This window comes from Gastrolobium bilobum, unplaced genomic scaffold (assembly GCF_033153095.1).
Source record: "Gastrolobium bilobum isolate Gb01-03AN ecotype WA unplaced genomic scaffold, APGP_CSIRO_Gbil_v1 utg8041, whole genome shotgun sequence".
Classification (NCBI taxonomy): domain Eukaryota; kingdom Viridiplantae; phylum Streptophyta; class Magnoliopsida; order Fabales; family Fabaceae; genus Gastrolobium; species Gastrolobium bilobum.
The window spans coordinates 735,087-754,972 of NW_026897652.1; the positions used below are offsets into that span (position 1 = coordinate 735,087).

At 35.0% G+C, this 19,886-nt stretch overlaps 3 protein-coding genes across 6 annotated transcripts; 2 read left to right on the plus strand and 1 right to left on the minus strand.

The window, feature by feature from the left end:
• On the plus strand, positions 1–4,092 carry LOC133308997 (ultraviolet-B receptor UVR8-like). Of its 4 annotated transcripts, XM_061509735.1 has the most exons (7): positions 1–249; positions 950–989; positions 1,108–1,389; positions 1,488–1,837; positions 1,948–2,349; positions 2,696–3,080; positions 3,582–4,092. In XM_061509735.1, the coding sequence occupies exons 3-7, from the start codon at positions 1,165–1,167 to the stop codon at positions 3,822–3,824; spliced, it is 1,605 nt and encodes a 534-aa protein (XP_061365719.1). In that variant the 5' UTR covers positions 1–249; positions 950–989; positions 1,108–1,164; the 3' UTR covers positions 3,825–4,092. The 4 variants fall into 4 exon arrangements, with proteins under 4 accessions (XP_061365719.1, XP_061365718.1, XP_061365720.1 ...); XM_061509734.1 differs by having other exon boundaries at positions 1–989; XM_061509736.1 differs by having other exon boundaries at positions 1–1,424; positions 1,508–1,837.
• A 6,557-nt stretch (positions 4,093–10,649) lies between these two features.
• Positions 10,650–10,964, plus strand: LOC133309066 (anther-specific protein BCP1). Its single transcript, XM_061509802.1, has one exon. The coding sequence runs from the start codon at positions 10,650–10,652 to the stop codon at positions 10,962–10,964; it is 315 nt and encodes a 104-aa protein (XP_061365786.1).
• Positions 10,965–12,371: 1,407 nt separating this feature from the next.
• On the minus strand, positions 12,372–18,145 carry LOC133309028 (actin-related protein 3). The gene is made up of 9 exons (XM_061509769.1): positions 17,843–18,145; positions 17,177–17,636; positions 16,689–16,835; positions 16,198–16,290; positions 15,847–15,966; positions 15,111–15,221; positions 14,628–14,753; positions 13,634–13,732; positions 12,372–12,970 (listed from the first exon to the last, which is right to left on the minus strand). The coding sequence occupies exons 1-9, from the start codon at positions 17,890–17,892 to the stop codon at positions 12,890–12,892; spliced, it is 1,287 nt and encodes a 428-aa protein (XP_061365753.1). The 5' UTR covers positions 17,893–18,145; the 3' UTR covers positions 12,372–12,889.
• Between the last annotated feature and the right edge of the window lie 1,741 nt (positions 18,146–19,886).

Here is a 19,886-nt window from a genome sequence, read left to right on the forward strand (position 1 = left end):
AGAGACCCCTCCTATATAAGGGAAGAGGAAAATTATTGATTCATCCACTGACTCTCAAAAACTAAACTCTCTCTCTCTCTCACTCTCTTTGTTTCTGTTTCTCTCTCAACCTGATTCTAACCCAGTAAACCATTTCATCATATATCCACTTTCTTGCTCTCTTTTTATCCAAAATTAGCAACTTTCTGTACAATTCTCCACCGACGATGCAGACTCAGTTTAAGGAATCGTTGTTGATGCCTGTCTTACGTAATCACCGTTTCCATGTATCTGTGCTTCGATCTATAACAATCATAATGAATGCCATTCACCCCAAACTTGTTTACCATGTGTTTTTATTTTCCTGCTTCTTCTTTTTTTCTTTTCCTTTTTTTTTTATGGTTGCGTATTCAACAAGTGTACTTGTTCATTGGGTTACCATCTGATCTGGGAAAGTAAAAAAAAAAAAAAGATTTTTGGTTTCTGATTGTTGGAGGTTTTTGGTTGTTTGATTAGTTTTGATTGGGATGATGAGTTTGATGAGTACAAGTGAATGGAGATTTCCACTTTGATAAGAAAATCCTTTTCTTTTTTGGGTTTCTTTTGGTTGTATAATTGTAGAATATCCCATCGTTTGGGAATAGTATACTTCTTCTCAAAGTTTTCTTCTTTGGGGTCTTCTTCACCTTATATTTCATCCTCAATTTTCTCTATTTGAGTCACCCTTAATCAAGCGTTTTATAAAATGATCGGTCCTGATTTTTTGGTTTGATATTTGTGAAAGTAATAGCTATTTGTCTTTCTGATGATCCTCAGTTTCATGATTCTGTAGGTGTAAGTGCATGCCTTTTGGTACTTTTGATTTATAATGGCCATAGTAAATGGAGACAGATAATCGTGTGATTCAGCTTTCCCTTTTTTTACTTTTGTGTCACATAATTTGTTTTTATAAGCATGTTTTTCTTTGTAGGTTTGAGACCTGAGATTTGCTAGTCAATTATATTTTTGAGGTACATGTTTTTGCAAGTTAGAACTTAGAACAATGTGTAGAGTTTCAGATGCTACAATTAAAGAAACGGAAATTAATTAATGTAGTAATACATTTGCACATATTTTCATAATTCCCAGAAGTGTTAGCTCTTCTCTTCTGCAAAGTTTGGGCACTGTGTAAGGTTGGCAGTGCCCATGGATGCCACAACCAGCGGAACCCCAACTATCCAATACCATAACATCCCTGATCAACCAATTACTGCCATTGTTGCCACACCACTGCCAACATTTCAACGTCAGCAACGCCATTGCTTCGGCGGCTCCGGTCTAGGAGAGTTTTTCTTATCTGCTAATCCCTCCATTGTCCTTCATGTCCTTACAGCATGTAATTTGGATCATCAAGACCTTGCTAAACTTGAGGCAAGTGCTGTGCTTATCTGCTTTTCAGCTGCTAAGTTGCTACTTGAATAATACTAATGCTAATTCTGCTTGTTTCTTTTCTAATGTGGTTTTTGCAGGCAACATGCTCCTTCTTCAGGAAGCCAGCAAACTTTATTCCTGATTTCAGTTTGTCCTTGTCAGAGCTTGCTGCATTGGACATGTGCCAGAAGAGAGCCATCTTTAAGCCAATGACAACAGAACAACGTCAGCATTTGAAGCATATATGTGGGGGTTCTTGGAAATTGGTTCTGAGGTTTTTACTAGCTGGAGAAGCATGTTGTAGGAGGGAGAAATCACAAGCAATAGCAGGTCCTGGTCATAGCATTGTTGTGACATCAAAAGGGGCTGTTTATTCATTTGGGTCCAATAGTTCAGGACAACTTGGGCATGGCACCACTGGAGAGGAATGGAAACCCCAACCAATCAGGTTAGAACATTTGAACATTCTATAGATCTGATAGCTTATCCTATGAACTTAAGGAAAAGTGGAAGCTGAACTAGTTGAATTAAAGTTAACAGAACTCCATTATGTTGCAGAGCTTTGCAAGGAATCCGAATTATACAAGCTACTGTTGGGGCTGGGAGGACAATGTTGATCAGTGATTCTGGGCAGGTTTATGCCTTTGGGAAAGACTCTTTTGGTGAAGCTGAGTTTGGAATTCAAGGATCTAAAATGGCAACAACACCACAGTTAATCGAGTCTTTGAAAAGCATATTTGTTGTGCAAGCTGCAATTGGAAACTTTTTCACAGCTGTATTATCCAGAGAAGGCAGGGTTTATACATTTTCTTGGGGTAATGATAGCAGACTTTGTCACCACACCGATCCAAATGATGTGGAACCCCATCCTTTATTAGGTGCTCTGGAACACATACCAGTTGTGCAAATAGCTGCTGGATACTGCTACTTGCTTTGTTTGGCTTGTCAACCCAGTGGAATGTGAGCTTCAACTGTATCTCCTTACCTTGTCTTTTGCAATTATTTTTTAAAAAAAATAAATAAAATCCAATTGATAGTTATATCATATGCTACAAAATGGGCATTGTTTCATACTTCATTTCTTTATGCATATTAATGTTGTTGGTGTTAGATAGAATAAAGTTTGTATTATGATTTATTCTCTTAATGGCAACACATATATCTTCCATTCTGGTTTTTCAATAGCCTACATATATTTGCATTAGAAGTCCATAATTTCAAGATTCATGAAAGTGTTTAAGCATTGTTGATTAATTTATTCTCAAGTAAACTAGTCTTTACATGTGATCCTTTCAAATCTTGACAGGTCGGTGTACTCTGTTGGGTGTGGCTTAGGTGGGAAGCTTGGTCACGGATCAAAAACTGATGAGAAGTATCCTCGTTTGATTGAACAATTCCAGCTATTAAACCTTCAGCCCATGGTGATTGCAGCTGGTGCTTGGCATGCAGCGGTGGTGGGGCGGGATGGTCGTGTTTGCACGTGGGGATGGGGCCGTTATGGTTGCTTGGGTCATGGAAATGAAGAATGTGAATTAGTACCTAAGGTGGTGGAAGCATTGAGCAACGTCAAGGCAGTTAATGTTGCTACAGGAGATTACACAACCTTTGTAGTGTCTGATAATGGTGATGTATATTCATTTGGTTGTGGAGAATCTGCTAGTCTTGGCCATAATCGTAGAAATGATGGACAGGTATACTTTGCTTATGCCTTTTCCTTGTTTGAGTTGTGAATTATTTCATGTGCTTGTTTCAAGGAAGTGCCCTTTCCTTCTTGCTCTTCCTTTGATTTTTGCACCATCCTAACATGATGAACTGGTTACTACTTTATAATAGTTGGAACTTGTAGATGAGTTCCAAATATGAACCAGTTTGAAAATGAAGCTTCCATTTAAGGCTTATCCTTGATAAGGTCATAATATGAATTATGTGCTGTTAGCATTATATTCTTGGATTCATGTGCAAAATGTGCAGTGAACTCTGGATCACATTTTCTTATAAATTCCCTTAGAGCTAGGGCAAAAGTAGCACAAGCCTAAACGAGATGTTTATATTAGTGACTATAGTGCATCCCATGAAGATTTAATATTTCTCTGTCAAATATTAGGTAGACATTTAGTGAAAAAAATGTATTCAATGAGAAAGTCCTAATTTGAATGAAGTTGATCAATGATGTTATGTTTGTACCTGTGCAGGGAGACATGCATGCAAATGTGTCAACTCCAGAGCTTGTCACTTCATTGAAACGGGTCAATGAAAAGGTGGTACAAATTAGCCTGACCAATTCCATATACTGGAATGCTCATACTTTTGCCCTAGCTGAATCAGGGAAGTTGTATGCCTTTGGGGCTGGAGACAAAGGACAGCTAGGAGTAGAACTTGTTGCCAACCAAACTGAAAGGGGAGAACCAGAGCGGGTTGATATTGATCTTGGTTAATTGTTTGTGCCACTCCTCCCCAATTCTTTACACCATGTCCTCCTTCTATTTATGCTCACCCTGCATAGTATTTAGTGTTTTAAGTCCCTTGTTTATTCTGTAAATAGAATCAAAGAATCATCAAGAAGGGTCCAAACCATGCTAAATAACAACTTACATGGGCCTCAACTACTGTCATATTATGTGGTTGTTGATATCAATCCTAGGCTTCAACTAGATATTGATAGTTGATACATTGGTGAAGGTTTATTTGCTATTATAAGATCATTTGCTTGGACACTATTGGTGAACTTAGTATTCACTCATCATCTTTACCCTCCTGGTTTCGATCATTTAAACTTTATCACAGTGATCAAGAACAGGAAGCAATCCTCTGTTCTTAAGATGTGGTAGGCATTAAACATGATGGCTGTCTAACCTTCATGATCCTAAGTAACGTATAGTGTGGCTTCTGACCTATTTTGCAAAATGTCAGCTTTGTTCTTGCTTGTCACTTATAGACTTTCATTTAGAGTTCCTATTTTTTTTTAAAATTCAATTGATATATTTTTATTAATAATTATGAAAATATCTTGATTTTAATTGTTTTTCTTGTTTTCAAAAATGCGCAAAAAAATAGTGAAAATAAGAATTTGTGTAAATTTACCATTTGCTTTGTAAATTTTTGAAAATAGGAATTAAATTAACGGTAAGATGATTTTTTGTAATCATCAATTAAAACATATCAAGTAAAAATGAAAATAAAAAATAAAATAAATGCACCCTTACCGTTTTTAGTTTTTAACTAAATAAAATATTTATTTTATTTTCTATAAAATATTATGATAATGTATGATTAATTATATAAGTATTATGAAATAATTGAATGTCCAAATAATAATAGGTCAGTCTAGTTGGCAGGCTAAATATAGTCTTTTAAAGCCCTAAGTTTGTTTACCAAAAAAAAAAGAAGCCCTAGGTTGCTGGTTTTTTCACCTTTTTACCCGTCATTAATTATTTAATAATCATTTTGTCCCTTATTGCAAATTATCTATCAATTTGTCCCTATTTAATCGATTAAATAAAAAATTTAGTCGATTAAATGGTCAAATGAAGATTTAATCGATTAAATCATCAACTTAATCGATTAAATCTTCCTCTTTATCAGAAGAACAACCTTATGTATGGGAGATTTAGTCGATTAAATAGGGAGATTTAATCGACTAAATCTTCAAGTCAACGATTTTTGCCTATTTTGATCATTTAATCGACTAAATTTTTGTTTTAATCGATTAAAGAGGGGCAGATTGGTAGATAGTTCTGAAAAAGGGGAAAAATGGTTATTAAATAATTAATGAGGGGCAAAAGGGTGAAAAAGCCCTAGGTTTCTTTTCTGTGTAGTTAATTAAATTTTTTAAAAATATTTAAGTCTGACTTATTTGTTTAAAAATGGAAGTCAGAATAGATTAAAATTATGTTATTATGTCTCACTGTCGTGGAGCTGGAGAGCATTTTATTAACTGGAGCATTTTTTTTTTCTTCCAAAGATTTTTCAAGAATTTGTTTAAAGCAGAATTTGAACCCTGACTCAAGCAAATTCTTAGGAATTCAGTTGCCAATTGAATTACCCTTTGGGATTGATGGAGAGCATTTTTCGTACAGCCGTATTCAATACAACGGTTTATTATAATTATGTACTACGGGTAGTATATAATTATAATGGTCAAAAAAATTCTCTTTTTGCCACGTCAGCTGATAATGTCTGAGAAGAGAAAAAAATAATTTTATAATTATAACTATGTACTACCCATAATATATAATTATAATATAACTGTTGAACTAAATATTTTGTGCATATTAAATTTTTTCCGTGGAGGTGGTAGGATTGTAGGAGATGCTAAAGAAAAATGATTTTATTTTATTATCTAATAAAAAACTAAATTTCTCTCATGAAAATATTTTTATAGTCAAAATGTTGAAATATATTTCATTTTTGGGATAGGTTATTCTACCTATCATTTTTTCTGCCTACCTTTGCCTACTACCCTCCAACACCGTTAGATCAGAATCTCAAGAAGAGAGAGAAAGGTAAATCGAAGTTAAGATTCTGATCTAATGGTGTTTTAAAGTGGTAGGCAAATGTAGGCAGAAAAAATATTAAGTAGAATAGCCTATCCCTTCGTTTTTAAGAACTCGAAAATTTTAAAAAAAAAATTCATGATGCTTCTTAGGGATAGTGATTCTGCCTACTCTTATTTTTTCTACCTCTCTCAACACCGTTAGATTACAATCTCATCTAATGATAGAGATTTACGGTATAAAATCAACCTTTTTACCCCTTCCTCTCTCCCACTGCCCCTCATCCTTTCTCTCTCCTCCCCTTTTCTCTCTCTGCGGCATCAGAATACTGAAACGACGATTTTGCAGTTTCTGTATACCAAAGCGATTCTGAAAGGCGTTAAGCTTCGCAAATTCAATCATCCTTTATTTGTAGTTGACAATCTGTTAATAGAATTTTTAAAATATTATGTTATATAAAAAATAAGGATCAGATTCATGGTTTCATCCCATATCATTGCTTTTTGTGAGGATATGAATTAATAGAACTTAACAATTATGAATAAATATATATTGATATATTTCATTTATGAATCACAAGAAAGAATTGTCCAATTTATCCACACACAAAAAGGATCGTCCAAATCCAGATTTGAGGTTCCAAACCATTCTTAGTCATTCATACCCCCAATCTAATTTATCGTGTTGCGTTTGTTGGACAAGTGGCTTCAATACTCAAGAGGGGGGTGAATTGAGTATTACAAAATCTTTTCGCAAAGTGCCTCCTTTGATATTTTAAAGACTATTTTTTCAATAAAGTGATTTAATAAGGAAAAATCTAAGTGTGAGAGCAAGTGTAAAGATTAACAAAGTAAGCAAGCGAATGGATAAAGACAATCTAAAAATGCAATTTCAATACTTAAGTAAAGAGGTAAAGGTTAGAGAAATCGCAAACTAGATGTATCCTGGTTCGGTCACCACCACCGTGACCTACGTCCAGACTGAAGCCGCTCGATCAATACTTTTCACTAACTATCAAGCTTGAGGGTGCTTGACAAACCTCTACAACCTTTCAAGACTTCGGGTTCTTGATGCCTCACAATTTTTTACTCCAAATATTTTTAGGAATTTGGTGACCTCTCTAGTATAGGGTTCACTCCCCTCTCAAATCAAGAAGTAAGGTTGAGGTGATTAAAAGTGGCTAAGTACTCTCAAAGTACAGATTGCACAAATTGAAGAACTAATAAATGTATAGCTTCAAAGGAAAGATGAGCTCAAGTGTATGCAATGAGTAGAGTAAGTAATCAATGAGCAATAATGGGCTAGAATGAGTAATAAAGGTTCAATAAATGATCTATGGTCGTCCACAGTTCATTAGTGTTGATGTGGGTATTTATAATGACACCTTATTTGAAAACTATCCGTTTCTAGCCGTTGTGATCCGTACATATCCGGATATTTGTCGAGCACATATCCGGATATTGATATGCGGATATTCACAGTGAAATATCCGAATATTTCATGGCAGCACCCTTTTTGCACGAATTCTGAGTTTCTTTTCTTTCAAAATGGTTTCTATGACTTGCAATGCATATAATTGGTTAGGAAAACTATTTAGAAATGTTTATATCATGTAGGTACCTTTTCCAAACCAATATTCGACATATCAAACCATTTGTTTCGACTTTTCTTCAAGGATGCATTCTTTTAAAAATATATGAGTGATGTAAGGCCATGAATATTGTGAGTATATTTAGCCATGATGCTTACGTGCTTAAGTCACTTGAAAACCTTTTAATGCATGCTTGACTTGTTAGATCAAGGCTCTTTAAGCTCTTTATGATATGAATGACTTGAGCTCATGCAATGCTAGAATTTATACACCTTTACATATTTTCCTAAGTCCTAAATGAATATACCATTGAGATCTTGGACTTGGCTTGATGCTTGATTTTCATGCTTTCACATTTGCTTGATTTCTTTTGGATGTTGCTTCGTCTTTGAGCATTCCTTTTCACGTTTGTTTATTATCATCAAAACTATGCTGACTTGGAATCATCAAGTGTGTTATCTTTGAGTACGTGGCAGCCACATCATCACTTTGATTCTTCAGCGTTTTGATTTTGAATCTATCAATTACAAGTGTATCAAGAAGGATGATTGCAATTTTCAAAAAAGAAGAAGAAGAAGGATGGTTGCTGCAGCGAGGAAGAAAGAAAGGGGAGGAGAGAGAAAGGGTGAGGGACAGTGGGAGAGAGGAAGAGGTAAAATGATTGATTTTATACCGTAAATTAAATCTCTATCATTGGATGAGATTGTAATCTAACGGTGTTGAGAGAGGTAGACAAAATAAGAGTAGGCAGAATAACCTATCCATACTTCTTAAGATTATAAGTATAATTTTTTTTTGGATATTATAAATCGAAATAAGATATCACAATAAGGAGTCTCGCATAACTCTTTCAATATTAAGTATTCTTTGATAATTGTACTAATATTCTCTTCTTTTATTTCCATTTACATTTTTTATATCCAATTTCTTGATTTTTATGAAAATAATTATGTCTAATTGTTTCTAGGCTCTATCTCTCAATGTTTAAAAATTCGGCCAGACCATCGACCCGGCCGAGGTCAGGAGTCATGGGGTCACGGGGTCAAGGGATCACTACGCTGATCCGGTTTTATATATTAAAAAAATATAAATATATATATCCTATATGAAAATATTAAAAAAAAAACACCAATCATCAAAGATTCAAAATATACATAACATAATTCACCAATTACAACCACAAGCCAATATTACACAACATAATTAAAGTATCAAGATGCCAAAGTACAAAACTCATACTCTAATGGGGTCACTACGCTAACGCGGTTCTACCTCTTTTGATAAGGTCTCTGACAAAGAAAAATTTAAAGAAGTAAGAATGAGTTTTTGTTTTCCAGCGGCGACCGTAACGATTTCATTTAAATGGGTAAAATTCTTATCTTTTCTAGAAGATTCACGGCAGCGAGGTGAAGATTGAAGATGGCTAGGTCGCTGGGAGATAAGAGAACGATTAGATTTAGGTTTGCAAGCATTTTTATTTTTATTTTTTTAATAAAATGATATTGTTTCATGGAAAAAAATTTATAAAAAAAAACATGCAGCGACCCCCTTTGACCCCTCTGACCCTGGAGTCACTAAAATTCGGCCGAGTTTTGGGAGTCGGAGGGGTCGATATGCATATAGGGTCCAACTTGTGACTCCAACCCTCAGAGGGGAGGGGTCAGGGTTGACCCGGGTCAACCCGGGAGGCGGGGTGGGGTTTTAAAACACGGCTATCTCGTATTTTTATCTTCATTAATCGTTACTACTCAAAATCACTAAGATTTTTTTACCAAAAAAAAAATCACTAAGATTTAAGAATGAGCTAATAATTAGAATTTTATTTCCAATGGATGAAATAAAACATATTCACTTTAATTGAGTCAAAAAATAACTTAATAAAAGTAATTAATACTTTTTTTTAATAATCAAACTCCTATTTTTCCATTTGGATTTAGATTTTAGAGGGAATATTTTTAACATGTAGTTAAAATCTCGATTTAAATCTGCATTTTTATGATTTTACAATTTTTTGTAATCAAAACGATTTCACCAAAATTTCAAATGTTTTTACGTTTTTACGATTTTTTGTAGTTTAAAATTTTATGTTTTATGATTTTTTATCCTCTTTTCGATTTTAGGTAAAATCGCGATTTTACCTATCATGAATTTTTAAAACTGAAAGATACGACGTAATCCCCAAATCCTTCCTTATTGATTTTTGTAAACACTCATATCATTTTTTCAATTTATAGAAGGTCCCTTTTCCATTTCCCATCCAAAACATACCTAGAGCGAATATATTCTAGCAAAATTAACAAGACCCTCGTTGTTTAGTGTTTACCACACATTTTCCATTTGCAGTTCATACGGTCGGTGAAAAGCTTTGCAAATTGCAACTAACACTTATGTCAAATTAGGCACAAGAATCAAAATATATCATTTTCCAAACTTATTTTCGAACTATCCCACTTCGGGAAAAAAAAAAATTCAATCTACCCTTTTTTAAGTTTCGTTGTCCCCACTAAGACTAGGTTATTATCAAAATCATAAAAGTAGCGTATGTCTTGAGCCGTATTATTTTTAAATAATCCTTTTTTGTAATATATAACATTTTCGCTTTTACGTTTTGCTTTTATGGACAGTACTAGTCAGAATGTTTTGCTAATCATAAAACTGATGAGTTTTATCTTCTCTACATAATTTCCCTAAAAATAAAAGGATCAAAATGAAAAGAAAGAGAAAGAGGAGGGGGGGGGAGGGGGAATAAAATTAGCTAACGAGCTAGCTCACCAAATAAAGAGTTAATTATAAAAACTTAAGATTAAATTTCGCCTTCTCCTGTGCGTGTGAATAACAAAAAGGGACGAGAATTAGTAAATACAAGTAATGTCTCTATATAATTTTAGTTATTACAGCAACGATCCCCTAGATTGCTATCACAATGCCGCATAACAATTAACAAATTCGTTTTCTCTGTTCCCACATAACGAATAAACTCCCATTATATTACTGTAAATAGCCAAAAATAAACAAACCGGTTTAGACATCAATGGCTTACCTCACATTCCGCAATACCTCGTAAGCCTATATGAACCCGACCTCACAGCACTCATAAAAGAAACCTATATTCCTTAGAAAAAAAACATCAACAACAACAACAACAAAAGAAGCATTTAACGCATCCAACATATATAATGGCACGTGCACGACATGTTGTGGTTCTTGCTCTTGTCATGTTCGCCATCATTGGCTTGGCCTGTGCTACCGAGGCACCCAAACCCTCTGCCGATGACTATGAAGATGATGATAATGAGTATTTGACTGGAACCCGCAGCGGTGACGCTCCTTCACCAGACGGTGTTATTGCCGCACCCATCGGTGGACCCGTTCCTCCCGGTGCTTTTGATACTCCACCTTCTACACCTAGTGCTGCCTCTTCTTCCCTCCAACATGTCTCCGCCGTCGCCGGAGCTGCCACCGCCACTCTCGCTGGCTTCTTCTACTTCTGATCATATCATAATATATCATGTATATTATTATCATAACCGTTTGATCGTTTCAGAGCCGAGATGAAAACGTATCGAAATTGTTGAGAGTTGAATTGTAATGTAATGAAATGATGACATTGGGAAATCATTTTTCTCAATTTTTTTTTTTTTTCAAAGGGTCTTTATAAATCATTTTCATCATTTTTTATAAATTCTTTAGAATAAATATAAAGTAAAAATATAGTAACATTTTTATAATTATAAACATATCAAGTCAACTATAAAAAATAAAAGTTAAACCAAACGAATCATAAGTAGCTTGTCAAAAAGCTGTTATACTTGAAGGAATCGGCATCAGCAGACTATGCAAGGTAGAAGCAATCTAAAACTTACAAGATATATCGAGTAAAAATCTGTTAATCAGTTAATATTTAACAGCGTATCAGAATATTAGGAGAAAAATAGATACGAAAGTTTAATAAATGTAAAGAATTCATCATAACAGGGAATAAACATTGAACAACATATCAAAATAATGTTTTCTGAATATAGAATAAAACTTTTTTTTTTTTTAGAGTAAACACCATTTTTCGTCCCTGGCAATATCTACGAAGTCCTTTTCAGTCCCTGACAATAAAAAGGATCAAATTGGTCCCTAAAAGTACAAGAAAAGGGTCACTCTACATATTTGGGAGTTGACATAAGGACTGACATGGCCCTTTTTTTGTAATTTCAGGGACCAATTTGGTCCTTTTTTATTGCCAGGGACTAAAAAGGACTTCGTAGATATTGACAGGGACTAAAAAAGGTGTTTACTCTTTTTTTTAATACAATATAGAATAAAACTTTAGTACTACATTCGCAAGAGTTGACAAGTTTCTGAAAAAAAAGAAAAAAAAAATCTTAATCCCCGAAATATATAATTATGATAATATTATTAATATAGTCGCACATGGGTAGCAATTACTTTCCAAGAGCGCAACATGCATATACTTCATCTAAAATTTTGCGACCAACTGCGCTAGCAGTTCCCCATACATCAATGGGAAAAAATGATTAGATCAACCACCACGAAGCACATTTTTTCCTTTTTGTACGAAATGTTTCACTTGTGTGTTTGCTATACTTCATTGTAAGCATGTAAATTAAAATGTTTTTAAGGTAAAGGTTTAGTAGGGAAATTTACATTATTCACTTTAATAAATGGCAACTATACTTAATAAGTTATATATTTATTGGCGTGAATATTTAAAATTTAAATTTAATTCACAAATAAGTAAATTTTTCTGGAAACTTAATAAATCGGCAAGGATCATGCCCAAATAATGCGTAGCTAGTCCAGCTAATGAACCTACTGTACACAGTCGTGAATACCACAAGTCATGTCTAGCTAATGTGCCAAAAAAATTGTTTTTGATTTTGATCATCATTAAAAATATCCAAATTGTACATTATGTACCCAAAAATGCAAAAATATGTGATTCACATTAACACAATTCTAACCTGCACTAGTGCTTATTAGTATTACAATTCAATCTCAATAAATTCAACCTCCTATCTATAGAAGTACTTAATGGAATGATCGGTCCCAACAACAAATGAAAAAATGCAGAACTTTATCAAACTCTAAGCTGAACACCAAAAATTGCAATTCAGCTCAGCCAACTTTTTGTCAAGGATTGATTTCTATCTAACCATCAAGTACCCTCTGGATCTGCTGGCAAACTAAATTTGCCACATGAAACTGACTGCTTAGGGAGAACTGCAGGAATAAAAACTCGAAATGCATTTTTTCACTGAATATACATATTTTACAGTCACTTCTACAACCTTGAATAAAGGTAGGAAGAAAGAGAAAGACGTGAATTGAGGATCAAAATAACCTGACATTCATTCAACCTTTTGATCAAGAAACACCGTCCATGATCAGTTAATTTGTCTTTGCTTTAATACATCCCCTTGAAAACAGGATTTGTCCGGCAAATGCTTGCTCCATATTCCTCATATTCGGCCTTTGTGTGACAAGCCTGCACTTTGGGCCACGAAATTTTAAAACAAAAATAGGCTAGCTTTGCATTGAGAAAAGGGCAGCTATTATAGGAAGGAAAAATTAAGAAATGATGGACTCTTGTTTCGCTGGGAGAACGAATTCAATGAAATTATCACAACAAACATTACGAAAAAACTTGCTGTCTTATTTCAAACTGGCCCAGTTTCATAATTCTAAACCTAGCAACCAATACCATATACTTTGTAACCATGTAGGCAATCATAAATTCGTTTAACCACATGGGAAAGCATTTAAAATGAACGCGGGTTATCAATGCCAGGCAAAGAGGCAAAGACAGCCATATAAGGGGCATTGCCATGCAATCCTCATGGACAAGAAATAATTTAGGATTTATTGCCAACAAATAAAGGTATAGCCCAAACATACAAATCCATACTATCCAATACTAACAGTCTTTCACTAAAAGTGGTCAAGGTCAAAAGAGAATATTGTTTTAATTTTGGACACGATACTTATAAGTCATATATCATAACAAGGAAGAAAGTGACTCATTGAATAAGTATCCAACAGTACATCAAGATACGTGTTATTAGAATAAAAAAGTGGCGATTATGGGATGCAAGCACTGACCCTCCTAACAAAAAAATTAAAAAAAAATTAAAAATGTATAGTTGCATACCGCAAAAAATTCAGGTGTTGATGCGAGCACTGAGCCTCCAAACCAAACTGCATATCTCTGGATAGGATGGCTGAGTACATTGACTTCCACTGGCTGCGACTGTGAGCTCCAAATAAACAAAATGAAAAATGTAAATACCATACCAAGCAGTAAATATATTGCGGTCACGCTTTTCATAAATGCATCAATGTGACACTGTGTGTCCCTTGACTGCACAAGTTATGTAAATCAAACCAATTAACAACTAACACATCATTATTTTAAATATAAAATAAATGACGCACAGAGATTTATGTAATTCTTTAATATAAAAAATGGCGTGTCAATTGTGTTAGCATACCCCCTAATTAAAAGGGTCTATGTTAGGAAGAATAAGGGGTTTAGTAGGGGATTAGGACCAAACTCGATTAATAACAAAATAACTACTAGTATCCAATAATAAACGGGTATAGGGGGAGTTAGTTAGAGTCAGTTGAGAGATGTGAGAAGGAAATTAGAGGGGATAGAACTACGTCTCTTGAATACCTGAGAGTTAGAGAGAGAATGTGCACATTATATCATTCTGGATATCTGATTTTGCATCACATTGATACTGATCAAAGTGGTTTTCTGCAATTAAGATCCGTTGTTCTACCTTTATCTGATCCAGTTCCCACATTGTATCATTCTGGATATATCTGGTTTTGTATCACATTGATACTGATCAGAGTGGTTTTCTGTAATAAAGATCCGACGTTTTACCTATTTCTGATCCAGTTCTATCCTATTTCTGTATCATTCTGTGTGTGTGTGTGTTCTACCGATTTCTGATCCAGTTCTATCCTATTTCTGTATCATTCTTTGTGTGTGTGTGTGTTCTACCTGTTTCTATCCAGTTCTATCCTATTTCTGTATCATTCAGTCTGTGTGTGTGTGTGTGAGTGAGAGACAGAGACAGAGACAGACAGAGAATCATCAATTTAAATAAGGCTTAAAAGTATCTATTAACTCTTACTTTTATCTCCCCATTTAGACGCGCTTCAGATGAAAGGACACGGGCATCCACAATTTTCTTTAGATCACGTTGCAATCTCCTATGAAAATCCTTGAACATGGTCGATCCCCCCGACAGCACTATATTCTGAAATAAAAAAAGACAAAATGGGCAACAGGTGAAGTGTTCCATCATTAAAAACATGTAAACTACAGGGCTTGAAATTTATAAAGTCAGAAATTAAATATCTGGGCTGGGCTGGTGGATTGTATAACACTTGACATTAACGTACTGCATTTGGACCAACAATAGAAAATGCCCCATGCACATTGAGCCTTAGAAGTTCCCAAATTTTAAGGTAAAAAGTGACTACTACCTAAAACTTTAAAGTTCAAAGAAATCATGTTAAAACAGCAAATCATAAAATTTAGGCCTTCAAAGTAGCCACTTTTGGGGTTGACTTTATGTACATGTCAGTACGTAAATCAATATATGGTACTTCACCTTATATAATGATCTTCTAGTGTCAATTGGCGCAGACTGAATGCACTTATCTATTACAACGGGCAAAGGGGTGGTAAAGTCGCTGCTATATATCTCAGGATTAAAGAAAACCTGCAGAAACCAAAGGGTAAACATACAGATATGTTAAATTCACCAACCCTGCTGATATAATGACCCAAATCTATATCTTATTTCCCCAATTATACCTCGGAACTACTACATTTTCATGAATTCTTGGGAAGGTAAAGGAACAAACTTAAGGGGAACCCAGCACTGTAGGTAAGTCGTAGCACGACACTCAGGAAACTACTTGGTCAATTGATACTATTACTAGGTTCAAATCCCAGTCAGGCCGCATTGCCTGCACTTTAGCCTCCCTTTTCCCTCCTCACACTAGGTCTTGGACCTTTTTCATAACCCCAAAAGGAAAAGGAACAAACACTGACCTTCTAATGAGAAGAGGGATCAGGGTAACAGAAAATGTACAATATCACTTTAAGTTATTACCATTTCCCATATAGCCCCCTCTAATTCAGGTAGATATTCATGACAGGAAGTCTGGGAACAAATTGAGTATGTTTAATTAATTCATTAGTTAATGAGATAGGTTCAGCCATTCACATCATGCTAAAAAACAGTATAAACATCAAGTAGATATAAATATATCCAATACAGAGCCCACTAAGAAAGATTTAGTTATACATTATAGATAAACCTAAACAGAAAAAGAACAAACCTCGGGACCAAGAAATCGTTCATGGCCAATATCACAGGAATATGGTGCCCCCGTCTTTGGTTTAATGCCTCTCCATTGCTTGATATACTTAGCTGGTTCTTTGTCATGCTTATTAAATTCCTGAGAGAAATTGAGCTATGGTTATAAAGGAAAATTAATAAGACCAAGAGATATCCTTGCATCCCTTAATTCATAAAAAGGAAAGTAAATTAAAGTAGTGGGAAAGGTTTGACGTTCAACATGCTAATGCTAGTTTAAATAAATGAAAGACTACAAAACTAATGACACCAGCACATCACAAACTCCTCAAATGATAATGTCAAGGCAACAAGTACTGAACTCAGACACAACCTTCACAATGTCAGAGCAGGTGTAGCAATACATTTCCTTTACTTTCCGAGCCACTTCAAAAGATTCTTCTGGTGGTACATTCTCTCCTCTTTCCTGCATTAAGCAATGTCAACGTGAGACAGTTCATGAATCCGGATTAGCAAAATGCAGACTGACAATCGGATGTGGATTATTACAATCTCAGTCAGTACAGAATAATGATATAGCAAAATACATGCATAAGTTTCATACTCAATAATGAAATAAGAAAACTTCACTTCTACTTATTAACTATTAAACATGTAAAAACAATAAAATTATCGCTAATACATCACACCCTGTTAATCCATGATTAGCATTTACACATGATTGGTTTCACTAGCTAGTCTAAATGGTAATTTATGAGAAACTTCAACATTAAGAAGAGGTTTACAGCAATTTTCATATATTCAAATTTGGGAACAAATACCAGCACATTAGACTTCTAACCTTGTATGACAAGGATTACCTACCCGCATAAGCTGCTGGACAAAAAGAGTAACGTCCTTTCCAGCAATTGGAATCGATTTGATGCTACTGCCAATAACATAGCCATCTGCAACGGGTACAACATGAGCAGCCCCATCTCCAACATCCACGACAACTCCTGTCATCTCACACTAAGAAGAATTCTATATCAGCCTAAAAGGAAAAATTCTTTAAAAAGGAGATAGATATAATAAAAACCGAGAAACAGAATTTCTTGATAGGTCCTATTGTACTGTTATCAAGATGGAGTGTAATTATGCAGAACCAACTTAACAAGTTTATATACAACACAATGCGGAGAGCTGATAAAACATCCTAAGAATTTTGTGTTTAGATAGGTAGCAAAGTTGCTGTTGATGGGGCCATAGGAGATTTGCAGAAGCTTATATAAGTAAAGCCTTCAAGATTAATCATCCAATTCCAGTTCTACCAACATAATACACAATCTTTTTCACGAGTACCAATTACCAACCTTAGATGTTGTGTAACCAGCTGCAAGAGCAAGCACGGAATTCACGGCAATGTAAAGTCCAGGCACGTTAAAAGTCTCAAACATGATTTCCCCAGTATACTCGCGACTCTCAGGCGCTGTCAATGGACTCTCGGTCAAGAGAAAATAGTGATCCTCCGGATCACACCTCAAATAGTTAAATATGCACTGCTGCCAGAAGCGCTCCATGGCGTCCCAGTTGTCAACCTGGCCATGCCGAATCGGGTAGCTGAGATTGTAAGTGCTGCTAGATCGAGACTTGGAAAGTGCTTCATCCCCAATGAAGAAATCAAGATCCGCCATAACCCCTGCATTGTGCTGGGCGACCGAATTGCCCTTGGAAGAGCTCCTCGATTGATTCAGAAACGATTCGTTAACTGCAACCACTGTTGGAACAATAAAGCATGGCTCAACATTACCAGCAAAGCCCATCTTCGTATACCTGCAACATAAACATCATTTTCCAAATTCAGGGTAAACCCAATTCGTGTCAATCAATATTAGAGACAATTCTATGACAAAACTAAGAAAACCAAATTGGGGCATTCTAACAAACACATGGTGTCCCTCCATCTATATATATATATATATATATAAAAGAGGGCACGTAGAAGAGAAATGGGTGATAGAGATGAAGTAAAAGTGTACCCGGAGCCATTGTCGATGACTACAGCTGGACGAGAAGTAGAGGGGTCCATGAGAAAGAGCGAAAAATTGGTAGTGAAGGTTGGAGGTGGATCTGCGACTGAGATCCGAAAGTGAGTGTGAGGCAGAGGATCATGGTCATGAAGAGCGCAATAAGGAGGAAGAAGAAAACGACAAGAAAGAAGAAGAAGAAGAAGAAGGTGGTGTAAGCGAGGGTGATGGTGACGCAGACTTTGATCGCAAGTGAAAGGAGCGAGTGAACGCAAAATTGGGCAGATAGGAGTGGTTGGTGATACCTCTACCCATTTCCACTATAAACTCAACACAGCAGGTGCAGGTGCAGGTGCAGTTCCACGTCCCATTAACTTGATTGTTGTCTATTCCTAAGATGCTTTCCTTAGCAATCAAACAACACACGTCTCACTCTAGTCTAGTCTACTGCTTTTGGATAAAAACTCGTTGCTCCCTTTTACTCACATGAAAAATTTAAAAAAAATTCACCGACCACTAAAGTTTTTCTCTTGCTTTTGATTTCTTTATACATCTTTTATGAGATTAATATGTACGTTCACGTACGATAAAAAAAAAAAAATGTGACTCAACATATTTTTCACATGTGTAAAAAATAAAATTAATGTTTATGATATTTTATTTTTTATTATTATTATTTATTTTATTTATTTATATTTTCTGTTTTGGCCAAGTCTTACAGTCCAACAATACCTTTCTTTGTCAAAGCAGGCAACTTCATTTGTCGTTGGAGCGTGTATGGTACAAATGGGGCTGTTTTGATCCCACACCGTGCGATATCAACCAGACAACCACCACCCTGTTCCAGACTTCCAGGGACCCACCCAACATCAACATCAAGCGGTCTCATTTCTTCCTTAAACGCGACGCTGCTCCTTGCATACATTGGAAACATTCTCAATGCTCCAGCTATCCTACCCCTACGAGTATCCATGCTACCAAGGATAAAATTTTTGGTACATCATAAATGTATTCGGTATATTTTTTTCATATTTAAAAAAAATTTCACTAATTCTTAAAATTCTTTTTTCTGTCATATTGAAAAAAAATTCATTTTTGAAAAAATGATATACTCAATTCAACGACGGACTCACGTTGTTGTTCCTGACCGCACGTGCAGACATAAACTTTTAAGTAATTTTATTTTAAAGAAGGGATAATTAGATAAACGAAAAATAAAGGTGAAAAATTTCCTTCTCTATTTCTCCTACTTCTCCTCACATTATCGACGGGGCGAAGATGAGATTTCTCTATCTCTCTCTTTATTTAGTTTTAATTTTAGTTAAATTTAGGGTTTTCGAACCTCTTCTTGTTGCCTTGATCACGTTCTTGTTCTGTGTCTTAGATCGAGGAGGCACATTGAGCTCTTGGTAAGTTTTCTGGTTCTTGGATGAGTGGATTTTGGAGGGGGCAGGGTCTTCAAACTTTGCTTATAGCTTTTGATTTTTCTCTTTTTTTTGTTTTAGAGAAGTTCATTCGTATTCCTTAAATTTGTTTTGCACCTCAAAAATTGAGACTATGCCAATTTTATGTACGCTATTATACGGTAGCACTGGGTCCAAATTCCATTAATATTTTATATTGTATGGATGGTTGTTGTCATCAATTATGCCTTATTAATGTTGCATAGTTTGTTGATTCTAGACTGATTGTTTATTTGGACTCTAGGTTGTTTACAAGCAACTTAGGAACACTGATTCTACTCCAACTATTAAAAAGCCACATAATGATGCTTTGATGTGTGCATCTCCATGATGGATTTTCGTTATTATGTATGAGATTTTGATTATAAATAATTCTTAATGCAGTTAATTCTATTATAAGTTCAGTTTCTTGCAACATGCCTTATACATATGGTTATATGATTATATGTATATCATAACTTTAAAGTTATGTTTTGATCTAATTGAATTGTTCATTTTAGTTTTGTTGTCTCGCTTTTGTTTAGGTATGTCATGTCCTTTTTTAATCTGTGAGTTCATACACTTGTAGTTTAAAAATATCTTATCATTCCCAT